Below are 16,207 nucleotides of genomic sequence, written 5' to 3' on the forward strand. Positions count from 1 at the left end.
GTGGTGTTCAACTTTTACTTAGAGGAGACCTTATTGAAATTAATCAACACGACTAAGTTAGTTCCATTCATTTAAATGGCTCTACTCTGAATAAAATTTAGTTGAATACCACCTAGTGGGTGTCATAAAATCCACAAATAATACCCTCTGGGGGTGCAGTTTTTCTGAATTTTATCATTTGAAGTTGATTATAAAACTCAAGATGTTGGCAAGATTAAGGCACAAAATAGGCAACAGCAGACAGCTGCTCACAGTGGTGCTTACCTGACCTTCAAACAGTAGTGTCAATGCTGCTTAACACAAGGAGGTTAGTGCAATGCAAACACACCGGCAGACCCAAGCTGGTGCTTCTGCTGGAGCATTTGAACTGCACTGACCTCACCCACTCCTTCCTAGTAATCAGTGATTCAGCTCTCCAGATAAGCACTGCCACACCACCATGTCCTCCACCCCTGGAAATGGGGAGGGAGTCTTGGTTGCTTCTCTTTCTCTTTTCACACTGAGAGCCAGTGTGGTGTAGTGGTTAAGAGCGGTAGTCTTGTAATCTGGGGAACCGGGTTCGCGTCTCCGCTCCTCCACATGCAGCTGCTGGGTGACCTTGGGCTAGTCACACTTCTCTGAAGTCTCTCAGCCCCACTCACCTCACAGAGTGTTTGTTGTGGGGGAGGAAGGGAAAGGAGAATGTTAGCCGCTTTGAGACTCCTGAAGGGGAGTGATAAAGCGGGATATCAAATCCAAACTCTTCTTCTTCTTTAAAGACACAGTGAATGTGCATGCACTAGATTAATTCTAATCTATTAGTTGCTTTAGCAAGCCATTAATTTGAACAACATCAAGACCCTGTAATAGTTGAATCCTAGCCTGAATGCTAATTCCCTGTCTACACATAACTTTCCAGCCACACTTTGCAATAAAAAAGATGATGTAGAACAGTATAATGAGAAAGCCTTTATCTTCACATTTAAATCTTATAGGCAATTTCTGAAGATTATGGGAGTACTGTACAGAACAAATCCCATCCTCTGATGTCCTGAGCAAAGCATTTTGTCATTGCTGTGGAAGTCTGTTGCCTTTTAACCAAGATGTCCACAGTATTTACCAAACACCAGCATTGGGTGGCCCAGTGCGATGTGAACTAACCACAGGGTGGGGGAAAGAAAGAAAGCCTGCTACTGAGTGCCGTGACTTAGGTCACACATGATGTAGATCAGAAATTAGAGAAGTCAGAAGCTTGGTTGTGAAATGAGCATTCTGTTAAATCTCCGCTTGCAGTAGGAACAAAGCCACCCTCTGCTGCCATCTAAGCCTACACCATGTTTCCCCTGGAACGAATTCTGTTGGTGGTGTTTACAGGTAATCAAACATTAACAAAATTATAAATTGTGGAGTTGCACTTCTGGGAAATCATTGTTTTAGACTTGTACAGTGTAATTGTTCAGTATGTAAATATTTAATTCTCTTTAATTCAAGACCAGACATCTGGCAAATGATTGTGATTTCTAACATTTTAAGGCTGTAATACCAGATATATACCTAAATTGACTTGTCTCTGAGTAAACGTGCTTAGGGATGAAGATGCAGGAATGAGAGAAAGTTAACATGCTGCTGTTGTTTGCATATGGTATATGATTTCAAGAGCTTAGGCACTAATGCTACGTTATTTTCCTAACAGTCAGCATCAACCATGTGACATATTAAGATGTTATTGAGGCTGACTACATGTAATGCATGTTCACCTAACTGGAACAGATCCTTGTGATAACCATGTGAAAACTATAAACCTCACATGCACCCTAGGTTTCCAGAATACCTGGTTCTGTGCTACAATATGCTATGATATCCCCGCACAGTATCAATTTGTATGATTTGAAACACGGGGCTCTACTCAACAGCGTCAGCAAGAGCTGTGAGGATATGAGTCACATGCTATCAGCATACAGACTTCAGCATTTGAAAGAAAATATATTCTGTTCCTGCGAAATCTGACCACAGTCCTTAACCGCCAAGGGGCTTCCCACCAGAGCAAATGCTCTTTTGTTTCTGGTAGAGAACATATTTTTCTTTTCTTTTTCTCACACTAAAGCTAAATGTGATGGGAGAAATCATGCCTCGTTTAGTCCCAAACAATCCTTTCCACATCTGGTTCAATATTTCCTACTTTTATCCTTCAGTCTGGTTCAGCAGCAAGTCAATTTCTATGCTTGGTCTTCATATAACAAAATGTTGAAAATGTTTGTTCACAATGATATGTGGAACCAAAAGGGAACTAGATGTCTCAAAGCTTTTTCACCTAACGTCTTATAATCAGCAAAAACCTTCACCCAGAATTGGTCCAGTCTACATTCTTTTAAAAATGATTTCAATGAACCATCACAAGTCACATCAACAGGTACATCTTGCTCTTCTGCAGATAGTTGTACATCACCACATTCAAAAGGATTCCTTACACATGAGTGCTCAGGATTTTGTGCAGGGAAGTAATCTCTGATGCTGGTCGCTAAATCACGCAGGTGCTCAGTGATGTAATGTTTTACTTCTGGCATCAATTCTATGTCACTGGCCCCCAAAAATGTCTCCAGTGTTGGGATATTAGTGAGGCTGCCACCTTATACTCAGCTTGCCCATAATCATAATTTTTAAATCACTGCCGCAGTCTTATCTTCAACATAAAAAATATTCACATCATTACCTTGAAGGCTTGTGTTGAGAGTGCTCAAGTATGTGAAAATGTCTGCTAAGTAGGCTATCATACACAACTACAGAAAGTTGTTCAACTGATCACATGAAATTTTGAATCTGTCAGAAAAACTATTGAGTCAGACCACTGATCCATTTGGCTCAGTATTGTCTCTACAGTGAATGGCAGTAGCTCTCCAGGATTTCAGATAAGAATCTCTGCCGGTCCTACCCAGAGGTGCCAGGGCATGTGCAAAGCAGATGCTCTACCCTGAGCTATTGCCTATCCCCAGACAGTAGGAAAAGTTCTCCATTGCTAGCTACACTGCAACTGAATTTAAAAAAGGAACTGTGTATAGAACTTGCAAGTGCTCTATATGCAGAAGGCTTTTTATATGCTATTCCTTACTTGTAATCTGAGATGGTGCATCTTAGCAAAGCTTTGTAGCATAAGGTTCAGCAATCTGAGGGATCTTGCATCTTCAAGACATAGGTGAAGGCTTGGTCAGGGTTTGATAAAGTATTGGTGAAGACTGAGTAGAAAACAGATGGAATTTTGTGATTTTGGTGGTGGTAGTAGTAATAGCAGCAGTAGTAATAATTTATAATACAGTCCTTCTGTGCCCGTTTCATCCCTGGCTGAAATAGATTAATTAGTTAAATACAGTACTTATTTGGAGTGAGGTTTTTATTCTTGCTTATTACCCAATAGAAACAACCAACTTTTTAATTTATTTGGTTTCTGCCCTACATCTGTTTCCTCCCACTCCCAAATGTAGCCACATAGCTTGACTCAGAAAACAAGAAAACAAAATGCTATTTTGTTGCAATTTATATATATATTGTGGCAATTTGCTTAGCTATTTTCCCTGTTGGACTTCCAAACCGAGACATTAATCCCAAAGTCATAAGGCAATATTCACTGAAAACCCTACCCACAAGCAGTGGGAGAGTCCTCTAAACTTGATAGACCTTGGAAGAAATTAGAACTTATTTTTAGTTAAAAAGTAGAGAGCAAGGGGAAGGGAACCCTTACTTTAAAAAAAATGATAGGCATGTCAATCCGCCCCGTGGAGCAAACCATTTGCTCTCCTCTCCCCTGCCCCCTCCAGTCGCAAAAGCCCTAAGAAACTGTGTCAGAGGTTTTTGCTCAATCCCAGCTCACTTGGCACCCAGCAACTCTTTCACAAGTTTTTCCCTGGTCAGCAAGCAGGCACTGGTCACGAGCAGAGGCTGGATGATCCGTGGAAGGCTTTCATCGTGCAAATAACAAGATAAGCAAGTCCCCTGGGTGTGTTCCATGGACCCTCAGGGGTCCCCGGACCCCTATTTGGGAACCATTGCTCTAAACTGATTTGTTTAATAAGAATATCTATCAGTTATTTTTTGTTGCTTGCTAAAGAATTTACCAAACATTTCAGAAACTTCCACTGAAGTGCATAAGTGATGAGTGCTATTGAAAAATTAGCATTTACAAGTTGCATCCAATGGTATTCCTCTGCTGGTGGAAAGCTCTTTGATCCAGCAAAGGTTTCTCAGCAGAACAGGGAGCCTATAACTCACCCTCTTCCCTGCAACCCCACCACCTTCCACAATGTTCCAAAGGTCCCCCATTCAAAAATCACATTCCTTCTCCATTCTTCTATGATTCTATTAGCTCAGAGAGCTTTCTGATATTGAATGGACTCCATTGGATACAGCCCTATGAATCCGCCCCCCCATAAATGACTACACATTTTGTCATGGAGAAATATACTTCATGTTTGAGCACCCATATTATTGTTCAGCATAGTTTGGGTGTGTTTACTCTTCATTTTCTTGGCTTCAACTCAAGAGATTGAGCCGAGGTGTTGGAATATATGCCTGGGAAGAATATTTTCAAATTACAAAGTCAGCATAATATTAGGCTTTAGGAAAGTTGCTGAGATGGAAATCTTTTTACAAATACAGTGGTGCCCCGCAAGACGAATGCCTCGCAAGATGGAAAACCCGCTAGACGAAAGGGTTTTCCGTTTTTGAGCTGCTTCGCAAGACGATTTTCCCTATGGGCTTGCTTTGCAAGACGAAAACGTCTTGCAAGTGTTCCGATTTTTTTTTGCTCCCCCCTTTTTCTAAGCCGCTAAGCCGCTAATAGCCTTTTAGCCGCTAATCCGCTAAGCCTTTAATAGCCGCTAAGCCTTTAATAGCCGCTAAACCGCTAATAGCGCTAAGCCACTAATAGGGTTGCTTTGCAAGACGAAAAAAACGCTAGACGAAGAGACTCGCGGAACGGATTAATTTCGTCTTGCAAGGCACCACTGTACAGTGTTGTTCCCACAGTTTGTCATAATTCCATTCTTTTTTTCTTTCGTTTTTTGTAACTGTAGTGTCTTCCCCTACATTCTTGTTGACATCAGTTTCTGGGTCTACAATACAGGGAAAAGTGGGCCAGAACATCACTTTACCCTGTCATTATTCTACTGTGGAAAATGGGATCAGAACCATATGCTGGGGGCGAGGAAGTTGCCCTCTATCTTGGTGTTCCAGTCTAATTTTCCATACCAACGAATGGAAATCAATATATAAGAAGGATAGCAAGTATTATCTACTGGGAGATGTTCATCAAGGAGATGTGTCTCTGACAATTGTGAACGTAACAGAAGAAGATTCGGGAACATACTGTTGTCGTGTGGACATAAGTGGCTGGTTCAACGATCTGAAACATAACATTGAAGTTGTGATTGAGAAAGGTGAGCAGAATGCTTCCACCAGGCATATGCCAGTTTGTCACTACCTAAGATAATATTTGTAGCATATTTTTTAAGTTTGGCAAAATGTTAAAGGGTCTTGATAAAACTTTTTACAAAAAATGTAGAGCTTCTGCTATGAAGGCTAGCAATCCCAATAAATCATATGTCTATTCCCCCCGCCAAACATGGGAAGCATCAAAAAAATGATTATGCATATTTGCAGAGGATGGGTATCAATAGCAAAATGGAAATCAATGGGCTTTTGGTTTACTGCAGCAAAGCAGTTCTTTTGTCATTATGCCCTTAAATCCTTCATAAATACCCAATAATCACATTTCCTTCACACACAATATACATCTGTATTTACACTCACAACTAAAGGGAGGGAGGAAGAGAGGGTTTCTGCTCTTATATTCTCATATTCTTAGAAATAGTTCCAAGACTTCAATCCAACAAGTTGATGGCTCAGATTTTCAGGCCATATGACATGCTGAAATATAAAAGTTGCAGCAGGAATTTGGTTCATGATCAGAGGGCTTGGTCATAGCTGACCTCTGCTGGAATGAAAGGTAAAACTAAAAATGAGACAGCAGTTGATCTCCTGCTAAAAGAAAGAGACCACTGGGCAAGTCCAAAGTATATGTGTGAATGCAACTTCTGCACAGCCATCCATAGTTTGGTAAACCTCAATGACCAGTAGATGTTCACATGATTCTTTATTATATTAGCTTCAGGCACAAGGCCAAAAAACGCTAAATATATTCCATTGTATCTAATGCTTTTGGGGCTTGTACCCAAAGCTAATATAGCAGTAGTATGGAACCTTAAGCCTGCAAACTAAATAGACCTGCCAGGTCCTGTCAAACGGTCTGTGAGACAATTTCTTCCAAACAGGACACACCTGTAAGAACTTTGGCCCTTGGAAAGTTGGACAGGTACAAATCAGGTAGTTGAGCTCAAAGAGGTTCACCACCCCTGTAACATAGCAAAGACTTACATTTTTGCTGAATATGGTATCGTGCAACTGACTTGTCTGTTCTTTTTCTTAATCAGGGAACTGGAGTCCAACTTCAGCTAGAGTACCAGGTATGCGTATATAGATGGATTGTGAATTTGTTAGTCTCCATTGGTTAGTCTCAAGTCTAGTGAAGCATGGAGTGAAATGAAATGAAGTGTTGACTGTAACTCTGAAAGAAAAGAAGAAAGAATAAATTAGAAGAAATAGTGAGTGTGCTTAACTCCCATTTTAAACTGACAAAACTAGGTTTTCTTATCCATGCATATTACATGGGACTCATCATCCAGAAGCATCCATTTATGTATTCAAAGACAAAGACAGCTATAATTATAATTATTTATTTGTACCCCACCCATCTAGTGGCTCCCAATAGAATATTAAAAATACAATAAAACATCAAACATGAAAAACTTCCCTAAACAGGGCTGCCTTCAGATGTCTTCTAAAAGTCAGATAGTTGTTTATTTCCTTGACATCTGACCGGAGGGCATTCCACAGGCTGGGCACCACTGCCGAGAAGGCCCTCTGCCTGGTTCCCTGTAACCTCACTTCTCGCAGTGAAGAAACCGCCAGAAGGCCCTCGGCACTGGACCTCAGTGTCCAAGATGAACGATGGGGGTGGAGACTCTCCTTCAGGTATACTGGGCTGAGGCCATTTAGGGCTTTAAAGGTCAGCACCAACACTGTGAATCCAGGTTGTATGAATGAGTATGCCGCTTTATCTTTGCTTTGTCCAGCTACTATACACTTCACTGAAACTTACTTTGCTTTGGAACCAAGATGGATGTCCAGCACACAATCCCCACAGGATGTAAGTATCTGCATGGTCTCTTTGCAGATTGATGGAAATGTTACATAACTTATAGGTACAAAATGTCCTTCCAGAACTTATCTGTGTTAAATATTGTTCTTTCTTGTTATTGCTATCCATCATTTTTGGTGAGTGAACCATAAATAAATGACCTTCTTTTCCTCTTACATGAAGCCTTTGGCAGACTCTCTTACCCCCCCCCCCATGCTCTACTCTATTAAGCTTAAGTATAACTAAATTAATATTCTTTCTTGTTTTATCTTGCCTCCATCCTCCACCTGCTGTCTTTCCCTGTGTTTGTTCTCAGATTGAAAGTGTCCTTTTCTGCTTTGCAAAGTACTGTGCACATAGATGGATATATAAAACAGACATTTTTCCTTTATGATCATAATTTACCGTATTTCTCTGTGTATAACACGCCCCCATATATAAGATGCCTCAAATTTAAGAAAATGGGGGGAGCTTGCCCAGAGTTGTTGAGCTTTTTTTTGGGGGGGGGGATTGCAAAAAAACACTCACCCGCCATAACAAGGAGTGCAACTCGAAAAACCCACCAATCGCCAGCCAGCGCGACAACAGATGACGCAAATCACACACCCCATTGCCACCACCGCAGCAAATTGAAAGCAGTGCTTGCCGCAGCCACCAATCACCCACCCAAACACCACTGACAATCTCCTGCTCCCGAAAATGACCAATCCCCCGTGCCAATTCTGCACCATGTATAAGACGACCCCCTCCCCTCCAGTTTGGAGATCATTTGAAAAGAAAAAAACCCCTCGTCTTATACTGTACATGGGAAAGTGCTGTATCTCATCAGATTTCATGAGCACAAGCATAATTTTCAGTACTATAACACTCCTAGCAGATTAGCTCACCTCATCTAAATTACCCTATTAATTCCATTTCTGTATAAGTAAATTGTTTGAAAGGTAATCTGTTATATCTGGACATAAGTGTTTGTATTGCACTTTTCAGTTTCTACTCATTGAGGTCATTTCTGTATATATATTTTTGCAGAATATTTCTGTACATTTTATCACACTAGAAAGAGAGAAAAGAAAAGAAGAACCTTCAAGGACAGTCCTATATATTAGCACTGGAACATGTGCAGTAGTATTATTGCTCATTGTGGCAATGCTGGCACTTAAGTGTAAGTATTCCTGTAGTTTTGCAGAATTTCGCTATATATTTTTCAACATTGGCAAATGAGGGAGGGAAGACAGAATCTCTCAGGGCTAGTGCTGGAAGAGATGCAGTATCATTATTAGTCAATATTTGTGGGACTAAAGGATTGTATTCAATGCAGCGCTATGTCAAGGTCCCAATGGTGTAAGGATCACCACTAGCACAATGGGTCTTTCTGCCTCCCCTCCTTTCACGCAGTGGCGTAGCATGGGTTTGCCAGCTCCCGGGATGGGGCAAGTATTGCACCTCCTGGTAGACTGGGTAGCTGGGGTGGGGACACGCACCAGGGAGTGCTTGTGGAGGATGAACAGAGCCCGCCTTCAACAGGTTACTTGCCTGTTGCCTCTCTCCACCTGCCCACTAGTCAAACTCGCCTGCCAGCAGGACTCCGTGCCTGTTGTGGGAGCACAGTCAGGTGTGTGCCCAGGGCCATGGCCTCCCTGGCCCATGACACCACGCCTCTGCCCTCATGTGCCCTTTAAATCTGTTCTGGAGTATCCTACATCCCTTCGTTGGTTTGCACCAGCACAAGTACACATATAGAGAGTAGTTCTCTGGACGTATTTCAGAAATATTTGGACCGTTTGGCTTTGAGATATTGAGTTGTGCATGTGGTTATTATTTTGGCATTGTATATATTGTTAAGGTTTCATGTACAGTGGTACCTCGGTTTAAGAACAGCCCTGTTTATGAACTATTCAGTATAAGAACTCCGCAAAACTGGAATTAGTGTTCCGGTTTGTGAACTTTACCTTGGTCTACGAACAGAAGCCGAACGGTGGGAGGGCACTGGTGGCGGGAGGCCTCATTAGGGAAAGTGCACCTTGGTTTAAGAACAGCTTTGGTTTAAGAATGGACTTCCGGAACGGATTAAGTTTGTAAACCGAGGTACCATGTATTATAAATTGTTGAAATGTTGTAGATTATTGTTAATAAATTTTTGTAAACTATGCACAGAGTTGCTAAATTTGTGGATTACAGCTCTCATCATCCCTGACTATTGGTCATGCTGACTGGGGCTCATGGGACTGAATTCCAGCAACATGTGGAAGACCACACCTTCTGCATCCCTGTCCTACTATAAAAACAAAGCTTTTCATGCCAACACTGCATGCAACACCTGTCAATTTACAACTTTTCAATGCCTCTAGCATAGGAGCCAAATCCTAGGGGCTGAGGAGTCTTTGGCAACCCAGTAAAATATTTGAGGGGGCCGGGGGCCCCAAAGTTGATGGGCATTGCTATTCAAATGGTATGTGTGTGCCACATCATGTAAGCAGCTATGTAGGGTGGGGCTTCCTGGCCCCCGCAATATTTTATTCAAGTTGGCACATCTGGCTTTTAGTAAGTCCAGTCCACTGATGTTATAGCAGCCACCAATCCTTGGTTTTTGTTGTTATTCACTAAAAGCATAGCATCTTTTACAAACAACCATATATAGTTAATAAGTAACATTTTTTTAATACCAATAAACACAAACTGTATTCATTGCCAAATACTGTAATTCATTATGCCAATACTGCGGAGTAGAGAAGAGAGACAATAGTCACCTTGCCATAGTAACCAGGTTGTCTATTGCCCTATTTTCATCAAAATGGATTTGGGAACAATGAAAGTGCAAACATATTCAGGTAATGCCTTACTAGCAAAATCAGGATGATTTACTTGCTGCATAAAAATATGAAAATAGGACAGACTTTCTGGAGGGCAGTAATATCAGGAAGTACTGTTTGGTAGTTCCTCTATATTAATCTCACTCTTAATCTAATGAAAGCAACTGCCTTTTATATTATTTATGCTTTTTAAAAACATCCCACAGGGTATTTACACAAGAAGCAGAAGATGAGTAATTCTATAAGGTAATTACTATTCAAGTCTGTTTCTAGTTTAATGCTAAGAAGAGTAGATGCTATAGTAATTCTACAACTTGCAATTGTTCTGGTACAGTTGGAGAGTTCAGCACGAGTGCTACATATTCACATTCATTGGAAATATATAGGTAACATCATGGGTTACATTAGGATGTTTATAGGCCTGGATTTAAAGCATGCAAATACTTCCATGTGTGTCAAACAGCAGCACCCCCAAGGCCACATGGGGCTAGGTATGAGAAGCAGACAGAAGGATAGGCCTGAATACCAATTTTCAAAATGAGGGGAATTTCAAAAGCAGATTATGAAATGAAGTAATGGTCTGCTGTTTAAAGAAAAGGTAAAAAAAGAAAACCCGAAACACCCCACTGGGTATATTGAGTTATTTCTGGTGACCATTTCTATCTTTCAGTACATCCTTGACAACAATGCTATGGCATTTGCAGAGTAATTATTTTAGGGAGAGGGAGAATGGTGTTGCCACAAAACTGGTGGTGGCTGCAGCAAAACACAAAGCTGTGGATATGTTTTGTCCCCCAGATTTTAAAATTCGAGCCACGAATTCTCACTTGGTAACTTTCAGTTCAGCACTAGAAAACATATGACCATAATTTGTCCATTTTGTTTGGTCCTGAGTTATTTCTAGAGATGTTGATAAGGTACAATTTTGATGGTTTCAGAAAACAAGTCTTCCTCAGGTTATACTTAATTGGGCCCAGATTGTTTCAGTTTGCATATGATTTGTAATGGGATTATTACATCGGAGAGGGACACTTCTTCTGAATTTTTTTAAAAGCAAGGAGCTAGCAGGGAGGTGACATAGACCTCAGGTGTATGGCCTGGATGCTGCAGCGCATGTTCATAGCAGCATCAAGATGCCTCACAGCAAACTTAGGGCAGCCAAAGCCATTCTGAGTAAAGGTATTACATGTCACCAAGACAGTACCCCTAGCTTGGAGAAGAATCAGGAAGGAACTAAAGCCTGAAAGGAAGTGATCTACTTTACCAACGAATAGTTACTAAAAAAGAAGGAAGTGAGGAAGAACTGGCTGTCTTTCTTTCTATCACAGTCTCCCCCTCACGGGGTCAGGTAGCTTATTGCAAGTGTTGTTGCTTTACTCGCAGAACTAAAAATGTTAAAATCAATGAAAGCAGTACAAACAACAACACAACAAAAATATTTAAAAGGCCAAATTAAAAAGAGGTGTCTTGATACCTTTTCTGAAAACAAGGAAAAGGGGCCAATTGTAACTCTGAGGGGAGCACGTTCTAGAATATGATAGCGATAAGGAGAAAGAGCTCTTGTGCATGACTGTCAAGCGGGCCTCTGTAGATGGCAGTATCCTCAAAAGGGCCCCTCCTGCAAGAACTAAATAGCTGAACAGCTTCATAACAATACACGGTGTTCTTTAGGGAGCCAGGTCCTAGGTCAGAATAACCTAGCGGGTAGACTCCAAAAACTGGGGAATACTAAGATTTGTTGAATGATCAAACTTGTTACTTTAACAATAGTATATTTGCTATGACTTCACATATTTCATTTAGCCCAAACGTGATTTATATTTGTTTGCTCTTTCCAGTCAGGTGGCAATCTCAAGCTCAGCCACTGGAGGAATTCGACATGTTATGGAGACTGGTGTCCGTGCACCAGAAAATATTTATGAGATGGATTAGAATAAGAATAATATGCACAGTTTGGATTGTGTTGACAACTACACCAAGAGGTGTTACTCGGAGCAGACTGGCTATCAAAAAGATATCAGTAAAACAGCGAGTATGTCCAGATTCACTGGTGGCCAGACATTTTGGGGAGAACTTCACATGTTTTTCTACAGCGTGAGACACTGCAACTTTATTACAGTACATATGCATACCACTGTGCTTTGATATGTGTTTCCCTCTAGTATGCTGTGTAAGAGAAACAGACCAGAATTGGAAGCCTGACTCTGTGCCATAACCCAGCCTTTACCACCCTGATGTCCCCTAGATGGTTTGACCTACAACTCCCATCAGCCAAGACAGCATGGCCAGTGGTTAGGGATGATGAAATTTGCCATGCAAAATATCTGGAAGGCATCAAGTTGGAAAAGGATGCCATAACCAGTTTCTCCTTCTGAAGAACCACGCCACAGTCGCCTACTGTCTGTTTAATTGGCCATCCATCACTTAAAGGCACAGATACAACTTCTTAGGTCTTCTATGTATATCATGCAAGTGAGGTTCTCTCAATTAAAAGAAGGACAACAAGCAGCCATGTGACTGCTGCTGAAAACTTTACTACATGGAATCTTTCCCCACGTGATGGACCAGTTTTCCAGTCCTTGGGGTCAAGTACTGGGATAACATCTTTCATTGGGTATTCTGATTGAAATCAGAGGGTTGGCAATGCAATTCACATGGTCATAGTCTTGGCTGACATCCCTGAGTACGGTCACAGCCTCCACAAGATTGATATAATCTGTTGTATTGTACCACCACGAGCTGTAATTATTAAGTTTCCTTTTCCCCTTGATTATCAATCTACTTACATCGTTATGTGTGCTCCTCCTTTTCGTTGCCCATAATTTTAAACTTTCTTGCAAAATAAAACTTTTTTATAAAAAAAAGAGGAGGAAGGAAACGAGAGGGACAACTCAGATATACAGCTTAATACAGATTAGTCATTTATAGTTATCTGCAGATCAGAGGGAAAACAATGTTCTAATTTTTCCAGTGGCTCACTAGAGGGCACTCAAAGTACTACTTTGATATATCAGTTTGAGTTTTATATTCCACACAGGCTTTCCACTTCCTGGAGACCATGAGTTTTCAGATTTTACTATTATGTGTCCTTTACTATGTGTGTCCTTCTAAATCACTCACACACAAACATGGCAAAATCCTGAAAATAAATAAAGGTTATTTCCTGTCTTTTGTTGATTAGCAGTTTTATTTGGGAATTCCCAATTTGTGAATTGACTCTCTTCAACCATAGGTGGTATCATGTAAGACACTGGCCAACACTGCATTGCCCGCATGGTATCTGGACTATTATGCTGATGGAAGAAATAACTTGGTACCACAGATTTATTAATGAAAAAGCAAAGACAGATAAATTCCAGTGCATAGAGTGGTACCTTATTTCTTATATTAACACCCATCGTTTATATCAGGAACCTTCATCAGCCACACCAGAAATTTGAAAATTATAATAACATATTTTTGCAAGACAGTCAGGATCATTGTTTCATATTAATGACTGTATATATAATAACAATAGTTTATTACTTATATCCCGCCCATCTGGCTGGGCCTCCCCAGTCACTCTGGGCGGCTCCCAACAGAACATTAAAAACACAATAAAACATCAAACATGAAAAACTTTTCTAAACAGGGCTGCCTTCAGATGTCTTCTAAAAGTCAGTTACTGTAGTTGTTTATTTCCTTGACATCTGATGGAAGGGTGTTCCACAGGGTGGGCACCACTACTGAGAAGGCCCTCTGCCTGATTCCCTGTAACCTTACATCTCTCAGTGAGGGAACCGCCAGAAGGACCTCAGAGCTGGACCTCAGTGTCCGGGCAGAACAATGAGGGTGGAGATGCTCCTTCAGGTATACTGGGCTGAGGCTGTTTAGGGCTTAAAAGGTCAGCACCAACACTTTGAATTGTACTCAGAAATGTACTGGGAGCCAATGTAGGTCTTTCAGAACTGGTGTTATATTGTCTTGGCGGCCTCTCCCAGTCACCAGTCTAGCTGCCATATTCTGGATTAATTGTAGTTTCTGGGTCACCTTCAAAGGTAGCCCCACGTAGAGCGCATTGCAGTAGTCCAAGTGGGAGATAACTAGAGCATGCACCACTCTGGCGAGACAGTCCGCGGGCAGGTAGGGTCTCAGCCTGCATACCAGATGGAGCTGGTAGACAGCTGCCCAGGACACGGAATTGACCTGCGCCTCCATGGACAGCTGTGAGTCCAAAACGACTTCCAGGCTGGACACCTGATCCTTCAGGGGCACAGTTTCCCCATTCAGGACCAGGTCGTCCTCCACACCTGCCTGACCCCTGTCCCCCCAAAACAGTACTTCTGTCTTGTCAGGATTCAACCTCAATCTGTTAGCCGCCATCCATTCTCCAACCGTCTCCAGACACTCACACAGGACCTTCACCACCTTCACTGGTTCTGATTTAAAGGAGAGGTAGGTAGAGCTGGGTGTCATCTGCATACTGATGAACACCCAGCCCAAACCCCCTGATGATCTCTCCCAGTGGCTTCAGGAGGAAGGAACAGAACCACTGTATAACAGTGCCTCCAGTTCCCAGCTCCTCTAGATGGTCCAGAAGGAGGTCATGGTCCATCGACCAGGCCGCTGAGAAATCCAGCAGAACTAGGAAACAGCTTTCACCTTTCTATCTAGCCCGCCAGAGATAATCAACCAGTGCAACCAGTGCAGTTTCAGTCCCATGATGAGGCCTGAATCCTGATTGGAAGGGATACAAGTGGTCCGCATCCTCCAGGCATGCCTAGAGTTGTTCAGCAACCACTCGCTTAACCACCTTGCCCAAGAATAGAAGATTTGAGAATGGGTGATAGTTGGCCATATTGCCTGGGTCCAAAGATGTTTTCCTAATAAGCGGTTTAATGACCACCTCTTTCAGCGGGTCTGGGAAGGCTCCCTCACAGAGCAGAGCATTCACCACCCTGCAGAGCCTATCACCCAGCCCTTCCCAGCTTACTTTTATGAGCCAGCATGGGTAGGGTCAAGGAGACAGGTGGTTGATTTCACTCGTCCAAGCAGCTTGTCCACATCCTTGGAGGTAACAGATTGGAACTGATCTCATACAACTTGACTAGACAGGACTCCAGCACTCTCCCACCCTGGCCCTGCTCCCACGGTGGAGTCTACCTCTTTCCGAATGGGCCTGTCCTGTTTTGGACCAACTAACTTTTCTGGATTGTTTTTAAGTGTATATAACGCGTTACAGTAATCCACACAGGAGGTTCCCAGGTTGTGGCTATCTCTGATTTATCTCTCAATATTCAGACCCCTAAATCTTAACAGTAGGGCTAATCTAAAAGCTGGCCCTTTCTATTCGTCATCACTGAAATTTCTACTGTTAACAATAATTTCAGTGGGAGCAGACCTTTAATGAACAGCTTAGTAGTACTAAGGAGAACAGAATTCTTAGACGTTCACTGAATGTTCTTATACAAAGGTTATCAGTTCTTTATGCTATATGCCATAAAATAAAAGGTTGTTGGTCAATGCTGGTGTGGTAATGATGGGCCAATGCCCTTGCTTTCCATTTCATTTCATTACCTACTGAACTTCCCTCCACCCCTGAAATTATTTTAGCCTGCTTCGTAATGAGAGCATTACTGGAATGTGTAAACCCCACGGGCCAGAAGCAATATCATCCCAATAACATATCCTATAGCAAGACAGTGCCGTCCTAATATCACCTGGGGAGTGTTGCATGAAAATTATGAGGGCCCATTTGGAGGAGCCTCCGCATCTTTCCTGGGAGTGTTGCCAAGAGGAAATGACATTCACAGATCTCCGGAGAAGAACCGCTCAGCAGAATCAAGGCACAGCATTTCATGCCTGCGGCCCTCTCTGGGAGAGCTGAGCCGGGTAGGGATTAGAATCACAGGGTCGTTTTGCTGCTTCAACAACCAGGCACAGGAGCAGAGGGGCACTGTGTAGTTTGAGCAGCCACAGGCATTGCATTGACCCCCCCATGCCCTCTACTCAGCAAAATATTAGAAGTCACTTCATACAGAGGACAAGAAAGGTATGGATTATAAATAGTCAAACTCTAGGGTAGAGCAGGCTAGGAAAGGATGAAACAAGCACAATGTTACAAATCCTCGTTTCCTTGACCCGACTGAAATGCAATGAAGTTAAGCAGATAATTTGTTCCACCTGATAGAAC

At 42.0% G+C, this 16,207-nt stretch overlaps 1 protein-coding gene across 1 annotated transcript; it reads left to right on the plus strand.

The window, feature by feature from the left end:
• Positions 1-1,052: 1,052 nt before the first annotated feature.
• Positions 1,053-13,203, plus strand: HAVCR2 (hepatitis A virus cellular receptor 2). The gene is made up of 7 exons (XM_081181155.1): positions 1,053-1,353; positions 5,043-5,405; positions 6,459-6,491; positions 7,161-7,234; positions 8,255-8,387; positions 10,242-10,281; positions 11,874-13,203. Exons 1-7 carry the CDS (start codon positions 1,314-1,316, stop codon positions 11,965-11,967), a joined length of 777 nt encoding a protein of 258 aa, XP_081037281.1. The 5' UTR covers positions 1,053-1,313; the 3' UTR covers positions 11,968-13,203.
• The last annotated feature ends 3,004 nt before the right edge of the window (positions 13,204-16,207 follow it).

The sequence above is a fragment of the Podarcis bocagei genome (genome assembly GCF_964188305.1).
Source record: "Podarcis bocagei genome assembly, chromosome: 2".
NCBI classification, from domain to species: Eukaryota; Metazoa; Chordata; class Lepidosauria; order Squamata; family Lacertidae; genus Podarcis; species Podarcis bocagei.

Coding starts and splice junctions, on each gene's coding strand:
- HAVCR2 (XM_081181155.1), top strand. CDS start 1,314: ATGTTTCCCCTGGAACGAATTCTGTTGGTGGTGTTTACAG. Junction 8,388..10,241: donor GGCAATGCTGGCACTTAAGT/GTAAGTATTCCT, acceptor AACATCCCACAG/GGTATTTACACAAGAAGCAG. Junction 10,282..11,873: donor AAGATGAGTAATTCTATAAG/GTAATTACTATT, acceptor TGCTCTTTCCAG/TCAGGTGGCAATCTCAAGCT.